Below are 19,687 nucleotides of genomic sequence, written 5' to 3'. Positions count from 1 at the left end.
TCAAGTGGAACAAGACTGTGTACAGGGAAAGATGCACAGAATACGGGAAAGAGATAGGACAACTATCTTTTTTGTAATGCAAAACTGGCAAATTACCATAGGTGCAAAAAGTGAATTGCTTTTGTATGTAAGATGGTAACACATTAGGTCTGTCATCCTGATTAAATTAAATCACATACAGTTGTTTAAACAGATTGCATGCTACAGAAGAAAGCATTACAAATCTGCATTTACCCACACAGTTTATTGCAGATACCACCTATCGAAGTATAGAGGGAAATTGTTATAGTCTTAAATACCACTGTGTTCTAACTGATGTGAAATTCTGACTTTTAATGTCAGCCACTGTACACGTCTGATCTCTGTCTGCTGGAAAATGCTACTGGGCGGTCTGCATGACCTCCCCAATTGTCCAAAATTGCTTGTTTCTAAATAATTGTTAGTTTAGTTAAGACAGCATTTTGTAGTTCTGATATAAATAGTGTATGAACACAGCCCAAGTTATAAATCGAGGGCAGCAGAGTAAATAGAAACAGACTGTATGACATATTTGACTGCTTTGATTTTGGAAAAATGTGTTGATCGCCATATACACCTCTACCTCGATATAATGCGACCCAATATAACACGAATTCGGATATAATGCAGTAAAGCAGTGCTCGGGGGAGGGGGCAGGGTTGTGCACTCCGATGGATCAAAGAAAGTTTGATATAACGCGGTTTCACCTATAATGCAGTAAGATTTTTTGGCTCCCAAAGTAGAGGTGCATATGTATTTTTTAAAGTAACTCTTCTGAAATATATTCTGATTACTTAATTGTAAGTACTATGCTGTGGCACTAGCTATAAAATACCTTTTTTCTTCCCAAATTTCCTCAGGATCCCATGCCAACATTAAATTTCTGATATAAGACTGAATGTTGTATTCCTTGTGTCCCATAAAAAGAGATGGATGACCCCATCTGTTTGTCATTAGCACTGTTTGGCGCACTAGACAATGTTAAGATGTCAGGAATTTTGAACAAGGGACAGGTTATTTTGTATCCTTTCAATATATTACATTACTATAAGTCACTGCAACTTAAAGCAAACAACCATTTGGTGTACTGATGGGATGCAGGCATTCCAATGTGCTGTAACTGGTATATAAGTGGTCTTTATCTTTTGGCTAAAATAATGCTTCTGTAAATAGAAATAATTCATAATTTAGTGTATTTAAAACAGCTGGGAATATAAGAAAGAGGAGTATTTTATTAAAATCCACATTATTGGTGCAATCGAGGGGAAATAGAAATGTGCTAGTTACGCTAATTATGTGAGAAATCAGGTAGTCGAACTATTAAAAATTGCAGGTCATTTGTGGTTCAGGTTCATCAACATGTTTTAACTCTTTGGTTCGGTTCTGGTTCAGACGCTAACTTAGAATGATGGTTCGATAACCATTTCAATCATGTTGAACCTGTTTGAACCAGTTCAGGTACATTTCCTGCAAATTAATGTCACACAGACTTATGCTTGCATTATGCTTGTAACTTCTAGCAAAAGAATACCATGATAAATATTTCCTTATCAAAAAATTGTTTTAAAATAAGTTATTTGTACGCATTAGTAAAACATCCTCCAGTATTCTGTCAGTCATATTTTGACCGCTGAAGTGACAAAATAAATTTCAGTCCAGAAAATGCCCTTTCTACATTGACTTGCAGAGCAGGATCCAAGCCCTAAGTGGGAGAAGGGAGGTGTTCTGGGAGTTATAGTTCCCTTCTATGGGCAGTCCTCAAGTGGGGCATAACAGGATAACTACCAATCCCAGAACTCCTCTCTACCTCACCTCCTTCAATGGCTTCTTGGGAAGTTTAGTCTCTCTCTCTCTCTCTCTCTCTCGGGGTGGAGTAGAGAGACACCCTTCCTCAGAAAACCCAAAAGACACCCCTCCCCCCCTTTTTGAACCAGTTACAGATTTTTGGTTTTTTGGGTTTAGTTCCAGTTCAGGTTCATTGCGACTTGGAGTTCAGTTCGGATTCAGTTTCCAGTTCACTCAAAAACCCTCTCTGAACTGGTTTTCAGGTTTGGGTTCAGTTTGACTCCCTGTGAGGAATACAATATACTGAGAGTTATTTACTTGTTTAAATGATTTGCTTGAAAAAAAGAAGGAGCCAAAAACCTGCCATCCTTACTTGGCTCTTATTCAAACAAAATACCCATTGAAATCAGTGGAAGCCGTAAGGCTCAGCACCTCTTAGCATTTGTTCCAAACTTTATACAAAGCATTAAAACATTTCAAAGAAAGTATGACAAAGTGGATCCTGTTTAGCAGACATAACAAAGCAGGACAGCAACATGGAGCAAAGAAAGGGTTACAAAGCAGGAAATATATGCCAGCTAACACCGATTCCCATCTTTTAACTACTCTATATCATAAACCATGCTATAGAAATACATGTAAAATGTATTCTATAAATATAAAAATACAGATAAAATATAAACAGATTTTTAGACATAATTTGGTATCTATTGTTTAGAATAATTGAAATGTATTCTACAGAATGTGTTGTATGGACATTCTCCCAATCACCTGGGTGCCAATCACCTGGATTTGAATGTGTTAGCTTCTGTCAGTTTCCTCCTTATGAAAGTCAGCAGCAGCACCTCCTCCTCACTGAAGCCCAGTACAGAACATGAAATTAACAGCAAATTACTTACTTTTGAAAAAAAGTTAAAAATAGTAATTACAAGATGCTCATCCCTCCGTTAAAGGATTGTATGAGGTGAGGATTTTATCTCTTGTATCTAGATGCTGAAGTACAGTGAAATAAGAGGGATGAGAAAATAAAACAAAAGTGACTATCACCTTCCTAGAATTCAGTCAGATGTGCTTGGAATATTTTCTTTGAATCCTCAGTTGAGCTTCCAAATAGAAACTAGAGACGATATCAAATGATGAATAAACTACCCATTCTTCCATTCTTTTCTTTTTTGGGATGAAGGCGGGAAGGAGAGAATAAAAGATACAAATATCAATTTATCTCCCCTGAAAATATTCAGGTAAATAAAAATACTCCTGTTGATTCCAGTAAATACATTCCAAAATATGCCCATATAACATTAACCCTTCATTCAGACATTGTAAGAACAATTTTAAAAATTGATGTTACACTGATGGTCCTTTATATAGTTTATTTACAATCCAGGGTTCACTAACATTCGCTCTCCAATAGTGTTTATAGCAATGAGCTTTATAAAGTGTACACTGGTATTCATTAAGTGATAGGAGGCATTGGTGTGTGGACAGTGTTACCAGTGCTCCTCCAATCAGTTATGAACCATACTGTCTTCTTATGTTGGAAACTCCCAATGAACCAGTCTGTTTATAGAAAAAGCGGTGCCATTCCAATACGGTCAGTTCTGTCCATCAAAAGGCAGCTGTAATTATTCATTAGGAACTATGTCAAGACACACAATTGGAGTGAGGATGTAAGTGCCTGATATTTCTTTTTCTAACAATATTCTTACAGCAGAATGCTACTAGATAGGATTTTACAGGAAGAGAGTAGACTCATCACAGCAAAGTGTCTGAAAATTTCTGTCAATACTATAACCTTTGTGTCCAGTCTATGACATACTGTACTAGGATTCTACAGTGATTTGTACCTTGAAACAACCAAAGAAGAAAAAAGTATATGCAGGGCAGGTAACTGAATAACATGTTTGGTTACAGTGCCACCTGCTGATGCATTTACTTATTGCACTGAATGAAGGTGGATGTACTTTTTAAACATTACTCCATTTTGGCTAGGAATCTTTAAAGTTGGTTTAAAAAAAATGTAAAACTGATAGTTATTGATCCACTTGGAGAAACAGAACTTTTAGCTAAAAAATGAACCAAGATAGTTAAGTCCCAGGCAGATTGCGAAGAGCTACAAAAGGATCTCTCAAAACTGGATGACTGGGCAAGAAAATGGCAGATGAAATTCAATGTTAATAAATGCAAAGTAATACACATTGGAAAACATAATCTCAACTATACATATAAAATGATGAGGTCTAAATTAGCTGTTACCACTCAAGAAAGAGATCTGGGAGTCACTGTGGATAGTTCTCTGAAAACATCCTCTCAATGTGCAGCAGCAGTCAAAAAAGCAAACAGAATGTTGGGAATCATTAAGAAAGAGAGAGATAATAAGACAGAAAATATCATATTGCCTCTATATAAATCCATGGTAGAGATTAATAAGATTGGGACTTTTCAGCTTGAAAAAAGAGACAGGTAAGGGGGGATATGATAGAGGTCTATAAAATCATGACTGGTATGGAGAAAGTAAATATGGAAGTGTTATTTATTCCTTCTCATAACACAAGAACTAGGGGACACCAAATGAAATTAATAGGTAGCAGGTTTAAAACAAATAAAAAGAAGTATTTTTTCACACAATGCAGTCAACCTGTGGAACTTCTTGCCAGAGGATGTTGTGAAGGCCAAGAATATAACAGGGTTCAAAAAAGAACTAGATAAATTCATGGAGGATAAATCCATCGATGGCTTTTAGCCAGGATGGGCGGGCAGGGATGGTGCTCCTAGCCTGTTTGCCAGAATCTGGGAATGGGTGACAGGGGATGGATCACTTGATAATAACCTGTCTGTACATTCCTTCTGGGGCACCTGGCATTGGCGACGTCTGAAGACTGGATACTGGGCTAGGACCTTTAGTCTGACCCAGTATGGCCATTCTTATTTCTGTGTGTTGCTTGGCGTGGTAGGTGCACCAACCGCAATTTTGGGCTTGGCTACACTTGAAACGTCAAAGCGCTGCCGCACATATTCCACCTCCTCATGGGTTTAGCTTGCAGCACTGGGAGCCATGCTCCCAGCGCTGCGGCACTGTTTACACTGGCGCTTTACAGCGCTGTATCTTGCAGCACTTGGGGGGGTGTTTTTTTCAGACCCCTGAGCAAGAAAGTTGCAGCGCTGTAAAGTGCCAGTGTAGCTAAGGCCTCAGCTTGGCTAGTTGCGAAGAGCCCATTGCTATAGTACATGGCTAATCTTGCTACAGATCAAGCAGACGCTCTCTGCCTTTAATGCCTACATTTATTATTATTATTTTTATTTGTATTACTGTAGCATATAGGTGTCCTAGTCATGGACCAGGGCCCAGTTGTACTAGCTACTGTACAAACACAGAACAGTCTTTTGCCACTAAAATCGAACTTTGTACACTTGATAAATTTTTTAAAAGCACATAAGTCCCATTTTCAAAAATTGACATAGGAGCCTAAATCTTACTGAAAATCAGTGGGATGAAGGACAGATTTTTAAAGATATTTAGCTGCTTAAAGATACAGATAGGCGGCTACTGAGATTTTCAAAGGCCCCTATACACCTGATTCCCGTGGGTGTCTAATACCTTTAAAAAATTTGCCCTAAGTTCCTAGGTGTCCAAGTCATTCTTTCAAAATGGGACTTATGGATTGTCTGCAGATGGGGTAACGTGCGTTACTGGAGTGTGATGTTGCTCATTAATTGATCTGTGTAGACCCTGCTGGTGTGCACTAAAGGTTCTTTAGGCCACTTTAATATAGTGCTGTAATGTATGTACCAAACTCAAGTAACAATACTTGTCACAGGCGATGCTGCAGGACTAAGGAGAATGAATCTTATTTCTAGATTGTAAAGCCACTTTATAGCCACTGTTGCAGATTAGAAGCTTCAGTAGCCTCTTCTTGGGTTACATCTCCCTTAGGTGGGGCACATGGCCAGTGGATCCACATAGTTACAGATATGTCAGGCTCAGCCCCAACCACCTTTCTGCATCTGTGTGCAAGGAAGCACACCCAGGCGCCAGCCCTTACCTGAGCTCCTTAAATCCCATCCCATAATATGTTGGTTCTTCTATGACCAATGACATCTGTTGATTTGCCACTAAATGCATAACTCTCAAGTTGCCCTCACCATTAATTGTGGAGGAACCAAAAGCAGATCCCAAATCATCCATGCCTTAGAACTAATCATAAATGTACGTCATATTACAGAAATTGAACCTGTTGACACATGTTCTAGCTAAATGCCTGCTTCTGTGTTCTGAATGCTGAGGAAGCCATTTAGCTGAAGTATTTCTCAGCCAAATGTAGTCTGTTTTCTTCTCATCTCAGGACAAGCTTTTCTTCCCCTTTCTTCCTGCACTTGACATGAGTGCTGACTCCTTTTCATCTATAGCTGTCTGGGTTTCTAGTGCTTGCACCAGTGATTTTAACTGTTACCAATTTCAATTATCCCCCTGGTTATCTTAATAAAACACAATCTTATTACCTAGCTTCTAACCCCAGTCTAAAAGTGACATTAGCAATGTGAAATAGTTTCACAAGGGCTTTTTAGAATGCAGTCAGCTCCATTGAATTCAGACCTCTCCCGATCCAGGAGTAAATGGAGCTTTGCATGAAGGAGCATGGAGTGCTGGTTCGGCAGCACTGTTAGGTCATGATGGATGGACATAGGCGTGTGCAGCACATTTCATTAGGGTGTGCACCCAGGGAGCCCCACCCTAGCCCTGCCCCTGCCCCTGCCCCACCCCCTCCCACTTCCCACCCCCTGACTGCCCCCCTCAGAACCTCCAAACCCCCCCCTGCTCCTTGTACCCTGACTGCCCCCTCCTGAACCCCCACCCCCACACTGTAACTGCCTCCCTAGGACTCTACCCCCTACCTGTCCCCTGACTGCCCCAACACTTATCCATGCCCTCACCCCCAGACAGACCCCCGGGACTCCCACGCCTATCCAACCTCTTCCCGCCCCCTGACAGGACACCCAGAATTCCTGACCCATCTAACTGCCCCTGCTTCGTGCCTGCTCTGACCCCTCTCTGACAACCCCCCCCCAGAACTTCCAACCAATTCAAACCCCCCTGCTCCCTGTCCCCTGACTGCTCTGACCCCTAGCCACGCCCCCGCCCCTGACAGGCCCCCTGGGACTCCCACATCCTATCCAACACCCCCGTTTCCCATCCCCTGACTGCCCCCGAGACCATCTGGCCCATATCCAACCCCCCCGACCCAGCCCCCTTACCACGCCGCCACTCAGAACAGAGTCCCCACGAAATCCCACCCCCTGGACATCCCCTTGACATCCCCTTGACCAGTGATGTGATGGCACTTATGGGGCAGGCGCAGAGAGCACCAGCCAACCTGGAGTGCAATGGTGGAAGAGCACTATGCCTTATGTAAGTCAACAAAAGTTACGTGTAGTGCTGGGGAGGCAGCGATTGGCTGGGTGGGCCCGGACAGGCGGAAGTAAGAGGGTTCTGTGTGGGAAAGTCTGGGTGCAGGCAGCTGAGTGTGGGATCTGGATGTACAGGGAGATTCCAGGTGCAGGGGCAATGGGAGTCTGCAGGGGGGACCAAGTGAAAGTGGTTGGAACTCAGCGGGGGTGGGGGTCTGGGTGCATTGCATGTGGGGTTCATTTGGGTGGGGTCTAGGTGTAGCTGGTTGGGACTCAGTGGGGAGAGTTTTTGGGGGGCTCATCGGGGTGGTACAGATGCAGGGGAGGTGGGGCTTGTCAGAGTGAAGGTTTGATGGGCCTGCTTAACAGGGGAGCCCCAGCTGCTGCCAAGGGGATCTGCACACTGAGCCCCCAATTCCCCTATCCCCTTCTCTTTCCCATCCCATGCCCCATTCCCACCACTCCATCTCCTCCACATCCCACCCCTTCCTTCCCAAACTGCCTCTTCCCCCTGCCCTGCTTCCCCATCCTCTTCTCTTCCCCACCTCATGCCTCTTTCCCACTGCTCTATCTCCTCCCCATCCCACCCCTTCTTTCCCCACTGCCTCTTTCCCCCTGCCCCGCCCTGCCCCACAACTCACTGTTGTACAAGATGAAGGATGGCTCCTAGCACACAGAAGGGAGCTCAACCAGCACTAGGACCCAGAAGGTGGTGTCCAGCTGCAAAGTCCAGGGAGCTGAGCAGCACCTTCTTTTTTTCAGCAGGGCTGCACAGCAACTCTGCGTTCACAGAAATGGGGGGAGAGTGGCATGTGACCTTGCACCCCATGTGGCCCCCACTCCTCACCTCTATTTGCGGGGACAATGCCCCCAAACTATGCCATGAACATTCCCAATCACATACCCCTATTTCTCCTTCACTTTCTGCAGGGGAAGCAAAGAACGCTGCAGGAGGGGGACCTGGGCTGTTTTCATTCCCCCTGGGGCCCAGGAGTGCCCCACAGAGACCCCCACTGCCCAGCGCCACACCCAGAGACCCACTCTCCCCACCCTGCCTGCCCCCCAGCCACACTCACCAGCCTGCTGGGCAGGGGCTATTTGCCTTGCCTGGGCTGACCTAGCATCACAGCTGGGGTCGGTGGGGGAGCAGAGTGGGAGCAGAGGGGCCTGCCTGGGCCGGGCTCCCTCAGAATCTCCTTGCCTGGGGCCCAGACGCGTGCCCCCCCCACCCCCCATGCTGGCCGAGAATGACCTGGCCCCTGCACTGGTCCCAGGTGGCTCAGCCCCAGGAGGTGGCAGACTGAGCAAGACAAGCCGGAGCCTCGCTGAGGAGCAGGGCAGGCAGACCCCTGAGGGACGTGACTCCCAAGAGGAGCAAGTGGGCGGAGGGGATGGGGCGAAGATACCTGGGCTGGACGGACAGCTGAGCAGAGCACGGGGGAGGGGCTGGAGAGGAGAGGAGCCAACCTGCTGTGGCCCCTCGGCTAGCAGCGCAAGTGAAGTGCAGCACCTGGCCAGCTGACAGGCCCCTGTTGAGCCTGGGCCTGGTGCCAGGGTGCCTGTGGCACCATTGTAAACTCGCCAGTACTGCTCAGGGCATTAGGTTGTGCCTGGGCACACTCCCTGTGCACACCTATGTGGATGGACTTGTTCTTTTCTGAGCTCTGCATGGCTTTCTTCTGTCCTTGCGCCCTTTGGGACATCACATGGCATCATCAAAAGGAGCAAGGGAAGGAGTAGCTCCAGCAGACCAACCTCAGGCAGATACTGATGCCAAGCCCAAGGAGCCTACGTAAGGAGTGGAGAAGAGACGAAGGCGGCCTGATACTAGGCTGGGCTGAGGCACCTTTCTCCATCATGCTCTTGGTGGGGGTTTCCTGGGGAACAGCAGTTGTGGTTGCATAGCACCAGCCATTTCCTCTTCCTGGAGGCAGCACAAGCAGCTTCCTCAGACCACTCTACCAGAGCTGCTTCTCCCCTCCTCGGGGCTGATGTGTCTTGGAGCTCCTGCAGCACCCAGGATGCCTTCTTCCTCTTGCCCTTTATGGGAGCTTGTTGGGGACACCAACAGCAGCTGCCTCATAATGAGGCTCCTACAGGGGTTGTGGTCCCCTTCCACTCCTGCTCATGAGCAGCTGTCTTGGGCTACTCTAAAGTGGCAGCAGCAACAGGCAGCTGAGGATTCCCTGCAGCGGCTGCTTGGGAAGCAAGGAGTCCAGGGAATCCGTAAGAAGCAGCAACACCATAAAATAAGGAAAAGGGCTGAAAGTAAGCTGTGTTGGGCCTTCCTTCAGGGCCTGCCTCTTTGTGGGTGAAGGAGGGGCAGCAAAAGGCCTATGCACTGCTGAAGTCCATGTAAGCCCTATTTGGGGGACTTAGATGCTGAGAAGGCCTTGTGCTGGGTGTCTGCTGAGGAGTGAATTTCCCCCTCTGTGCAGAAGAGGAGGTTTTTTTGGGTGGGGGGAGGCTGGATTTAATTATCTGTGCCATGAATATGGGCATGTCTGTAACTGATTGTGGGTTCTGATAGGCTCCACCATTTTTCAAGGCAATGATGTCCCGCAAGAATTTTTTGCATTGCATCTGGACATTTGTAGAACTGCTGCTGCCTTAAGGTTTTTTGGCCAATTAATTCACTTCTGTGCTCAAATGCAAATATAGGAGCAAGTAATTTGGGGAAAATCCAGGGGCAGTGAAAAATGACAGGATAACAATTTTTTTAGAGCAGTCTTGCAGTTTTGTATTTATTCCCAATTGGATTTATCTGAATCAGGTTCCAAGATGCCTTGAAAGGAGATGCCTTAATCTGAACTCTACATATTCCAAATAAACAAGTGAAAATTAAATGGCTGTATATAGTGCCTTCACTTTGTCGCTGAAGCCCACTAACATGATTTAGACTGAAAAATTCAGCACATAGTTCCTTGCAGATTGGAAGCCTCTAGTTACTGCTAATTGATTTTTATATTAGCACTTCTCTTCAGGAAATTCCAGTGTATGTTATCAATGAATTAATGTTCAAGGAGAGCCTTAAAAATATAATTTTGCTTTAATGAGCTGGAGGCCATCTCCAAGAACTGCCTCATGTATTATGCTGACCATCGTAAATCATCTGTCTTGATAGAGAACAAAACTATTTGTTTGTTTGTTTAATCAGTGACGGTTATACAGGAAAGATACAACTAGTTCATTTATTAGCCTGTCTCCAAATGACGACACACGTAGTTTTGCCAATATAGCCATGTTGATTACGGGTTTGATATTTTTGCCGCTATGACTTATTTTGTTCGGCAAACTGGTGTAAATTATACTGGGAAAAGCACTCTTTCACTACTATAAGCAGTGTCTTTACTAGGAGGATTTGCTGGTGTATCTGTACTGGTATAGCTGCCCTGGTGAACCCATTATAGATTAGACAAGGCCTCATTACCTAAGTGACAAGGCATTCTAGATACTATCATGATGTGTTTTGTATAAAAACTTAGCTAGAAGGACATATATCTTAAGTGAATAAAGAACAGGGACCAGCACAGAATGTTTTGAATTCTGTTCTATATAGGTTCTTTTACAACTCTCATCACTATAGTATCTGAGTTCCTTTCAGTAGTTCATTAAGCAATGTGACGGTATTTTACCTACCTTCATATATGGTTATTCACAGTTACCAGCTGCTGCCCAAAGACATTCATGCCTTATTGTAAATAAACCATACAAACTGGACCCTTTAGTTTAATCATATTTTTGTTGCTTCCCTTCCCCCCGGGCTGCAGCTGCTCAGATGATATTATTATTATTTTTTATTATTATTTATTATTTATTATTTGGGGATTAATAGAGGAGTTTAAATTGCTGCAGATTATACAGCTGCTTCTATGATTTTATTCTCAATATTTGTGTTTACATTTATGATCTAGCAATAAGTGAATTTAGTGAAATAACATAATATTACACAAAATACAGTGTTGACATCTTTTGATAGTTCTTTTCTTGCTACAAGGCCAATTTAACATTAAAGCAGATTAACTGATGATGCCTGGCTTATCTCTTAAGGCCTGGTCTACACTACCATGGTAAGTCTACCTAAATTACAGTACTTCAGTTACATGAATAACATAACTGAAGTCTATGTAGCTTAGGTAGACTTACCACAGTGTCTATGCCACACTGTGTCGCCGGGAGACGCTCTCACACTGACTTACCTTACTCTTCTTGGGGAGCTGGAGTACTGGAGTCAACGAGAGAGCACTCTTCCATTGATCTAGCGGGTCTTCTTTGCTACGTCGATCACAGCAGTGCCGATCGACCTGTAAGTGTAGACATGGCCTAAACTTCTGCTGTTACTGGTGTTTATCATTCCTGTGTTATCTGCTTTTATCTGTCAGGAATTAATAGCATTTGGTGTGATGGAGATTATCCAATAAAAAATGATAGTACAACCGCAAAGATAAACTCGCACAAAGAAAATTACATACATACTTAGATTTGGTATTTTTTTTTAATAATGCCTTTTCCATGCTGTCCCTTATGAATGAAATGACCCTCTAGTCCCAGTCTGCACAAGTACCACCCACCTCTCTGTGATGCTTATGATGGGCTGGACACACACATACACCCTGTCCTGGATGCCACCTGATATACTGGGGCCTCCCTGAGTCTGCCCATAACACCAGCCTGGGCTTCCTTACCCTGTCCTTGCTGTGCCAGGCCCTCAAACCTTCTCTAGCGCACACACAGGTAAGGCCACACCCAGCTGCAGACACAGACTGAAATCAGCTCTTTGTGGGAGGATTCAGCTCAGGGATTTACCCAGCACTCACATGCACATCTCCTTTGGGGTGTAAACCCAAAATAATATTGTGTTGCGCTGTATAGAGAGATCTGTACAGCGCAAGCTCATAAAAATTGTCGCCTTGCTCAATGTGGAGGGAGCTATGCATAGCTCCCCAGCACCACCACAATATGAATTGCACAAACTGGATTTTGAAGTAAACAAAAAATAAGTTTATTAACTACAAAAGGTAAATTTTAAGTGATGATAAGAGATAGCAACCAGAACAAAGCAGATTCCTGAGCAAATTAAACAAAACACACAGATTAAGCTTAATACACTAAAGAAACAGATTACAAACAGTAATTTCTCACCCTAATGTTGTTATAGGCAGGTTGCAGACTTTCTGCAGCTCAGAGCCAATTATTTCTCTTCACAAGCTAAACCCCTGTCTCAGCCTGGACTGAGTCCTTGCCTTTCCCCAGCTTAGTTTCTTTGTTTACATGCAATATCACAACTATGTGTAAATGAGGAATATGGGGGTTACAGGGCACTCCCCCAAGGTATAGAATGTCAAACTCTCATTCAATACTACCTGAAAATTCACTACTTCTTGTGAATTCTTAATAACAATTGTAAATATGTATTAGCTATTGATAATACACATTATCCCCTCCTCTGGATTTCCCAGAGTCTTTTGCCTTCTAGAAGCCTTTTTGATAAGTGCTCCTGAGCTTCATCATCATTCTGTCTTGAGTGGTGCCAAGCCTGCTGTCAGCACTAAATAAACAACAACTTGGCATTTACAGTACAGAGCACCTTTCATCCAAAGGTCTCAAAGCACATTATAAACAGTTGCTGAGCCTAATTAATTCTAATGGCGGGAACTAGTCCCCATTTTATAGTTGAGTAAATTGAACCACAAAGGGTGTCATGTACTCCTTGTACATGGTAGATTGCAGGGGCACTACTAGCAGATCAGACTTCTGTACCAGATTTGGTATCTACAGAGTTTCCGTCATGGAGAAAAGCTATGATACTTTAATGCACTGGCAGGTATTGCTATTATTAGCTCAGATAAGGCATGTTCCACACTGCGCCACCTAGTGACTGAACATTATAATACGGTTTTAGCATTCTCTCATGCGGAGGGTGGAGAGGGGGAGTTAAAACTTGCTTAAGTTCACACAAATTAGTGGCAGAGCTTGTTGTGGCCCCCATATCTCCTGATTTCCTACCAAAATGCAGAGAAATTAAAATAACTATATTAATTTTAGCTGATGGAATTTTGAAGAGTAGGACAAAATCCAAGTATAAAGCAAAACTCTACACCAAAAGAAATTAGTGTAACTGTTGGTACCATGTTTTAATAGTGGAACGTTTAAAATAAGTCAAGGGGCTAGATCCTCAGATGGCTTAAACCAGGTCAAGATCTGGGGTCCAAGGTCTAAATTGGCTTAAAGATAGATACAGTATGTCTTTTGAAATTGACTGGAATCCAAAGGTGTAATGTTGTTTTTTGTTAATGGTTAAAGTGATTAATATGAAATAATTCCTCTTTCTGATAGAAAACCCTATTCTCCTGTTGTCTATAAAGGTCTTTTCAGCCAGGGAGTAAATGACTGGCTGACTTCAGGGGAGACAGTGCTGCTGACTGTACTTTCAAATGTACAAAGTAAACACACTCAAAAGTACAGAAAAAAGTTTTTCTCCTCTAATTTATTTCAGTTAGAGTAACTGACATGGGTACATGTGTTTTTCCAGTTGCAACTATTACCATTTAAGCTAATGTTCACTGAACTCACACAGATTGGTTCCACATCAGAATAGTTTCCTTTAATTTAAAAAAATAATAAATTGTCATAGCCCAGCTTTTTAAAATTCAGTGTGAGATAACCTTACTTGTACTCTATATACAGGTATTTAGTGCTATGACGCATTTATTTTCACATGTTGAAGATTTTCGTTATATAAGTAAATACCATCCAATGCAACTCACAATTATTTTGTACAGTGTTCTCATTGGGTTCTATTAATTAACATGTGCCAGTGAGCTGAAAGGAAATACTCCAGTGTATCGTGCTAGAATTTGTGGCTCTGAATTGGCAGTGTTAACAATATTACAAGGCCATTACAATGTTATGGAAGGTTAAAATCTAGGACAATATTCTGGCATTTTTCCAGATCCCTCTTGCTTGATTCATTGCCTTTTTACTATTCTCTTGTGATATCATAGAACTAAGCCAAGAGTACTGAATGATTCACAATTAATTCCTCTGGCATGGGGGACTCCCTAGCTGGCATAGGGACGCTTCTGGCAGGAGAAGGGTGGGGCCAGAGAAGCAGAATTTGGCAATCTCTAGTCAGCATAGTGGCCCCTAAAGGGCTGCTACAAGCCAAAGGGACTTAGATCAGCCCTGATGCTGCCCCAGGGATCAACTGGAGTGAGGAGCAGGGAGGAAACAAAAATAGCTTAAAGTAAACTTTGCCACCTCTTTCATCCCTGCTTGTGTGAAGCAGATCTCTGTTGCAGCTGAGGGTCTGGTCCTTTCAGATTAACTACTTTGGTCAAGTATTTGAACACCAGTTGAAAAATACAGAGCCCTAAAAATGTCACCACCCTCTGCATAAAGATGTTGCACAACTTCAAAGCAAACCCTTTTATTTGACCAGGGCCTACAAAGACAGTCCCTTGTACTCTCTAGTGACAGAGATTTTAATCCCCAAGAGTGAACTGGAAAAATTAAACTGCCATTGGAAAATGCAGTGTCTATGCCATTCAGGCAGTCTAAGAACACACTGTAATTGGAAACAAAATTATCTGTTAAAAAAATTGTGCAGCTAAATGATATTGACTGATAATGAACAAAATTTTCAAAGTGCCTGAAGTTAGGTTTCTTTATCCAAATCTCTACATCTAAATAAGTGGCCTGATTTGTAGAAGTGCCGAGAGCCCATAAATCCCTGTGCAATCCGTGGGAGCTGCAAGTGCTTAGCATCTCTGAAAATGAGGCAACATTTAGATGCCTAAGTAGAGCCCCAAACCTAATATTAGGACTGAAGATTTAAAACTTCTAGCAGAGTGCGCTAGTGTCCCACCAACCCCCAAAAGAAATAGTTGTTTAAAAAAATAAGAGGGTAGTATATGCTTTTATATTTCATTTTACTTTCTCATTTGGTTCATTGGGCCCTCACTCTACCCACCACTGTGTGTAATGCCATTATCTGGTGCTGAGGCTAAACATGAACTAAAATGACTGACCTACTTATATGGTTCCTAAAGAAAACACTTTCCTCACAGATATGGAATCACGGTTCCATCTCAGTAGTACCTTGTCTCATAACTTACATTCCCTTTGAATGATATGCTATAACAGACCCTGTGTTAGAAATGGGTAGCAAACACAGTATAAGAATTTTTGTGGAATCCATTGGCTGGATCCTGCTCTGTTCTGCTCTTGTTTATGTGTATTCCCTGGCAGGCAGAAGAATCCAAGAATTAAAGCTGCTTGAGATGCAAGTTTATTTTGTTTTTTCTGTTCTATTTTCTTTTCTTTTTCTTTTCTTTTTTCTTTTAACCTCTTCAATTTGGTGCCACTGGAAGCAATGTGTCAGAATGTTCTGTATCACTATTCTGGGCTCGTCCCTGGCTAACATGTAAGTGGACTGATGCTTACAAGCAGCACTCCCAGACTGACAAATTTATACGGCTTCATCTTGGGTAACTACTTTTAATCTTGTGCCTAGCAATACAAACAATTCCCTGCCTTCCTCTCAGGAAGCAATTGCATTTTAAATGCATGTAAACATGCTATCCAAGCCCGAGAATGTTGTTTTGAACTAATAAAATTCCATTCTCAGGCTGACTTCCTTACACTTCTTTGACATGCACTTATCCAATTATCAGAATGTTACTGTTTACTGCTAATTAGAATTAATACTTCAACAGTTGGCTATGACTATTTTTAGATAATGTTCTTTGAATTTTATTTCAACAGAGGTCTCAGTCTGCATTCTCACTGACTAGTGAAGATACACCAAGCAAAGATCTGGACCTAGCATCGTCTATGCCTGAGATTCTTTGGAGGCAGCAGAAAGGCCTAGTCAGGACACAGAGGGAACACAAACTGTCTGCGTTACCTAGCTGGAAAAGTGTGGACAGACTGAATGAAACAAGTAAATATTTATAGTACCAATATGACACCTGCTTCTGTTTTTCCTGTTGAACAAACTGAACTTGAAGTAAGCACCCAGTCCTGCTCCTATTGAAGTCAGTGGCAAAACTCCCATTGACTTCACTGAGAGCAGGGTCAAGCACTAAATGGAAAAAGAAAAAGCCTGCACTACCTTGTGATGCCCCATATGACAACAGTAATCAAACAATGGCCCTTATTATGATACTACTAGTTTTCCCTAAATAAGGACTTCAGAATTTGGTCCTTGGTGCATAAAATAACAATAAAGTAATAGTAAACAGTGAGCTAATGAAATATTCATTGCTATGTTAACGTCTGCTCCAAATACCCTCTTGTCATTCATATAGAAAGTGTTATTCTTATGGGTAGGATTCCTGTCCAAGCCTTGGATTTAGTAAAGCATTTAAGTATGTGCTTAAATTTAAGCACCCACTTAAGTCCCACTGAAGTCAACTACACAGTCATTTAGTACTTAGCAATTACTTAACCATAGCTTAGTGCCAAGTTGATACAATTGCTTTCCAAGAGGCCCTTGCCCAGACTAGCGCCTGTTTGTCATCTGAGTTCACAGTTGAGATAAAACATGGGTGTCCCATAGAGGCTATTTTATATTTAATAGGTATCACATGAATTTGTGCAGTAAACCCGCCTGCCCTGGTTTGCAGCTTTTTGTTAAAACACACAAATCCAAGAGGATCTCAACCAGTAGCTTAGTGTAGTGTAGTGGCCTGATTCCTCACTGCCGTGCACCTCGATTCGTTACTTGTACCTGTGAAAAGTGAGTGTAAATTTCAACCACTCTAAGGCCTTGTCTACACTGGCAATTTACAGCGCATCAACTTTCTCGCTCAGGGGTGTGAAAAAACACCCCGCTTGAGCGCAGCAAGTTTCAATGCTGTAAAGCACCAGTGTAAAGAGTGCACCAGTGTTGGGAGCTATGCCCCTCATGGAGGTGGGTTTTTTAGAGCGTTGGGAGAGCTCTCTCCTAGTGCTCTGCCATGACTACACACACTACAAGCCACGGCAGCACTTTAGCATTGCTTGTGTAGACTAGCCCTAAATTAGTAGTGTTTACATCTACTTTGCAACTGCTTTGTACAGATATAAATGACTGCACAAGGGACAGGTGGCACAGAAACAGGCTCTGAATTTTCATTTACAAATGACCGGTTCCATACTGAGCTCATTTGTCGGGCCATTCTTATTTTTACACAAATAATTCATAATGTAAGGCACCAGTGACGTCACAATTTGTGCCTCATGTCTTTTGTTATGTCAGCCAAGTGCCTTTTGATTTATACAAAGAGGTTTCTAGTAAACAGCATTTGACATCATTAACTGGACGGATAAAGTCAATGTTGCTCATTGTAAGTAACTTCTCTGTATGTTGTTGCCTTCCCCCTGCTAATCAGCTAACATACTTCACTTTTCTAATCAACTAAAATAAATTTTAACAAATTCAGCTATGCCACAGGCAGGCAGCAGCTATTCAAAACAAATGAGCATGAACTTTGTATGTGTTTTGGGACAATGGGAAGAAGTACAACTCAGTTGAATTTAATTAGTTAAGCATTGAATGTTGGGGTTCCCCCGAAACACATTCGGTTCAACACCAGTCTTGTCACTCAGGTTCCTTTATTTGGCAGACAGCAAAGCTGTACTGAACTGATCAGACTCAAACATGGGGTGGCTATAGGACGTACCACACATTCAAAGTTACACAACAGATCTCTTCCATTATATGCATTAACACAATATATTGCGTTTAGTATTCCTTGCATCACGTTTTGGGATTGGCTTGGTCACTTTGTAGAAACCAATCCCTGTACTGCACACAGTCACTGAGCAACTTACTCGTCACCTCATTTTACTTTCCAGGCTTATCCATTGTTATCTTGTCCATTGTAAATGGTTTGCTGGTGTTCCCTCTTATCTTAGGTAATACAGTCATTCTGTTTCTAGCCTGATGATCCATTTACCTTCCTAATCTTGTCTCCCAAGAAATGAGGCCTTACCCGTGTCGAGTTACTCATGTCAAGCCAGGACTACATTTCACTGGTTTTATTTTTGTCCTTTTTATATTAGCATTTGTTTTATTTGCATTATAGTTTTTATTTTCTGTTCTTTCTTTTTTTAAGTTTATTACTTAGCAACACACTTTTAAGACCATAGTAATTGTAATTATTCAAATTACTATTAACGTGCGGCTTAGAGTACGAAGCAGGCCGTAGAAGCTCGCCTCCTATGGTATCACCCACTAGGGTGTGATTTTACATTGCAAGCATAGTTTGTCTTTAACGCATATTTTTATTTTGCTTTTATTTTAATTGCATTATAAAAAATTGGTACAAAATACAAATAAAATATTTATTACCACAGGAAATATAGTTGTCAAACAGAACAGAGGCTAATTAAAATAACATTCTCTGGTCCATACCAGAAGTGGTTCTTTTTAGCCACCACACAATACTTGTTATCAGCATAGACAGTTTTTACTTTACCAACATCCCAGTGTCTCAACTGTACTGTGCAATTTGGAGATTGTTCCTCCAAAGTCAACCCACATACCAGCAACTCTGTCTGTAAAATGTTACATCTGCATGTGTAAGTGTTCCCCAGGGGCAAACAATAGTACAAGTCTGGGGCCTGCTAGACCTTGCATTTTCTTGCTACAGTATCTGAGGAGGGAAAACAAACTTCTTCCACACCATATGGGTTGCACTGGTTTCACATTTAACTTTATGGTATTGGATCTTTGTTAATTTTCTTACACTGCACCAACAGGTATCACCCCTTTTGTAACAAATTTTTAATTTTTCTGTGGCAATAAAAGAAGGCAAATGTTCTTGGTCCATATTAAGCCAGGTCTAAGCTAAACAGCCAAACCTGTCAACAGATTTAGATCTTCAAAAATTGTTTACAAGAAGCAGAATTACTTCCTGGGGCACTTACTCAATTTCTTTGAATTAACATAAAATTTGGGAGTTAAAACAGGCCAAAGAGATTTAAATAAATGAATAATTAAAAATAAAAAGCCTGACAGAGCTTATCAGTTTAATTATCATTTTGTTGGTAGAGTGTTCTGAGGGGGTTGTTTTTTATTTTGTTTTTGTTGTATTTTTGTTTATGCTTCAGGGAAAAATTGTTCCAAAACTCAAAGCATGGCTACTGCATGGCATATTTATTCCGTAATTATGTTCTGTGTTGGGAAAATAAGAGTGCCAAATAAAATTTGTGATCTTGAGTTCCATATATTTACAGACATAAATTGAAGAGAGAAAAATACATAAAGATACATAAAAATATCAATATTTTAAATGTAACTGTGTAAAAAATATGGTTTAAAACATTAGAACAGTAATGCTCTGCCTGTAGCTTGTATCTGTGGCTTTCTAATGGTTAACCTGAACAGTCAATTGTGCCTCTGAAAGAAATCTATATGGCAGATATTTGATTCAGTATGCTAAGAAGAGTATGCTAATCCACAATACCGTTTAGTTCTACAGTCATTATG

At 42.0% G+C, this 19,687-nt stretch overlaps 1 protein-coding gene across 6 annotated transcripts in view; it reads left to right on the top strand.

Moving 5' to 3' along the window:
- The window catches only part of MYRIP (myosin VIIA and Rab interacting protein), a 400,451-nt gene that overhangs the window by 328,993 nt on the left and 51,771 nt on the right, over nucleotides 1-19,687 (top strand). For all 6 annotated transcript variants that reach the window (XM_030551207.1, XM_030551206.1, XM_030551208.1 and 3 more), the window contains one exon: nucleotides 15,976-16,153. In XM_030551207.1, the coding sequence (XP_030407067.1) occupies nucleotides 15,976-16,153 (178 nt within the window). The remainder of the gene's footprint in view (nucleotides 1-15,975; nucleotides 16,154-19,687) is intronic.

This window comes from Gopherus evgoodei, chromosome 2, assembly GCF_007399415.2.
Source record: "Gopherus evgoodei ecotype Sinaloan lineage chromosome 2, rGopEvg1_v1.p, whole genome shotgun sequence".
NCBI lineage: Eukaryota > Metazoa > Chordata > Testudines > Testudinidae > Gopherus > Gopherus evgoodei.
This window is presented reverse-complemented; position numbering and strand designations above follow the sequence as displayed.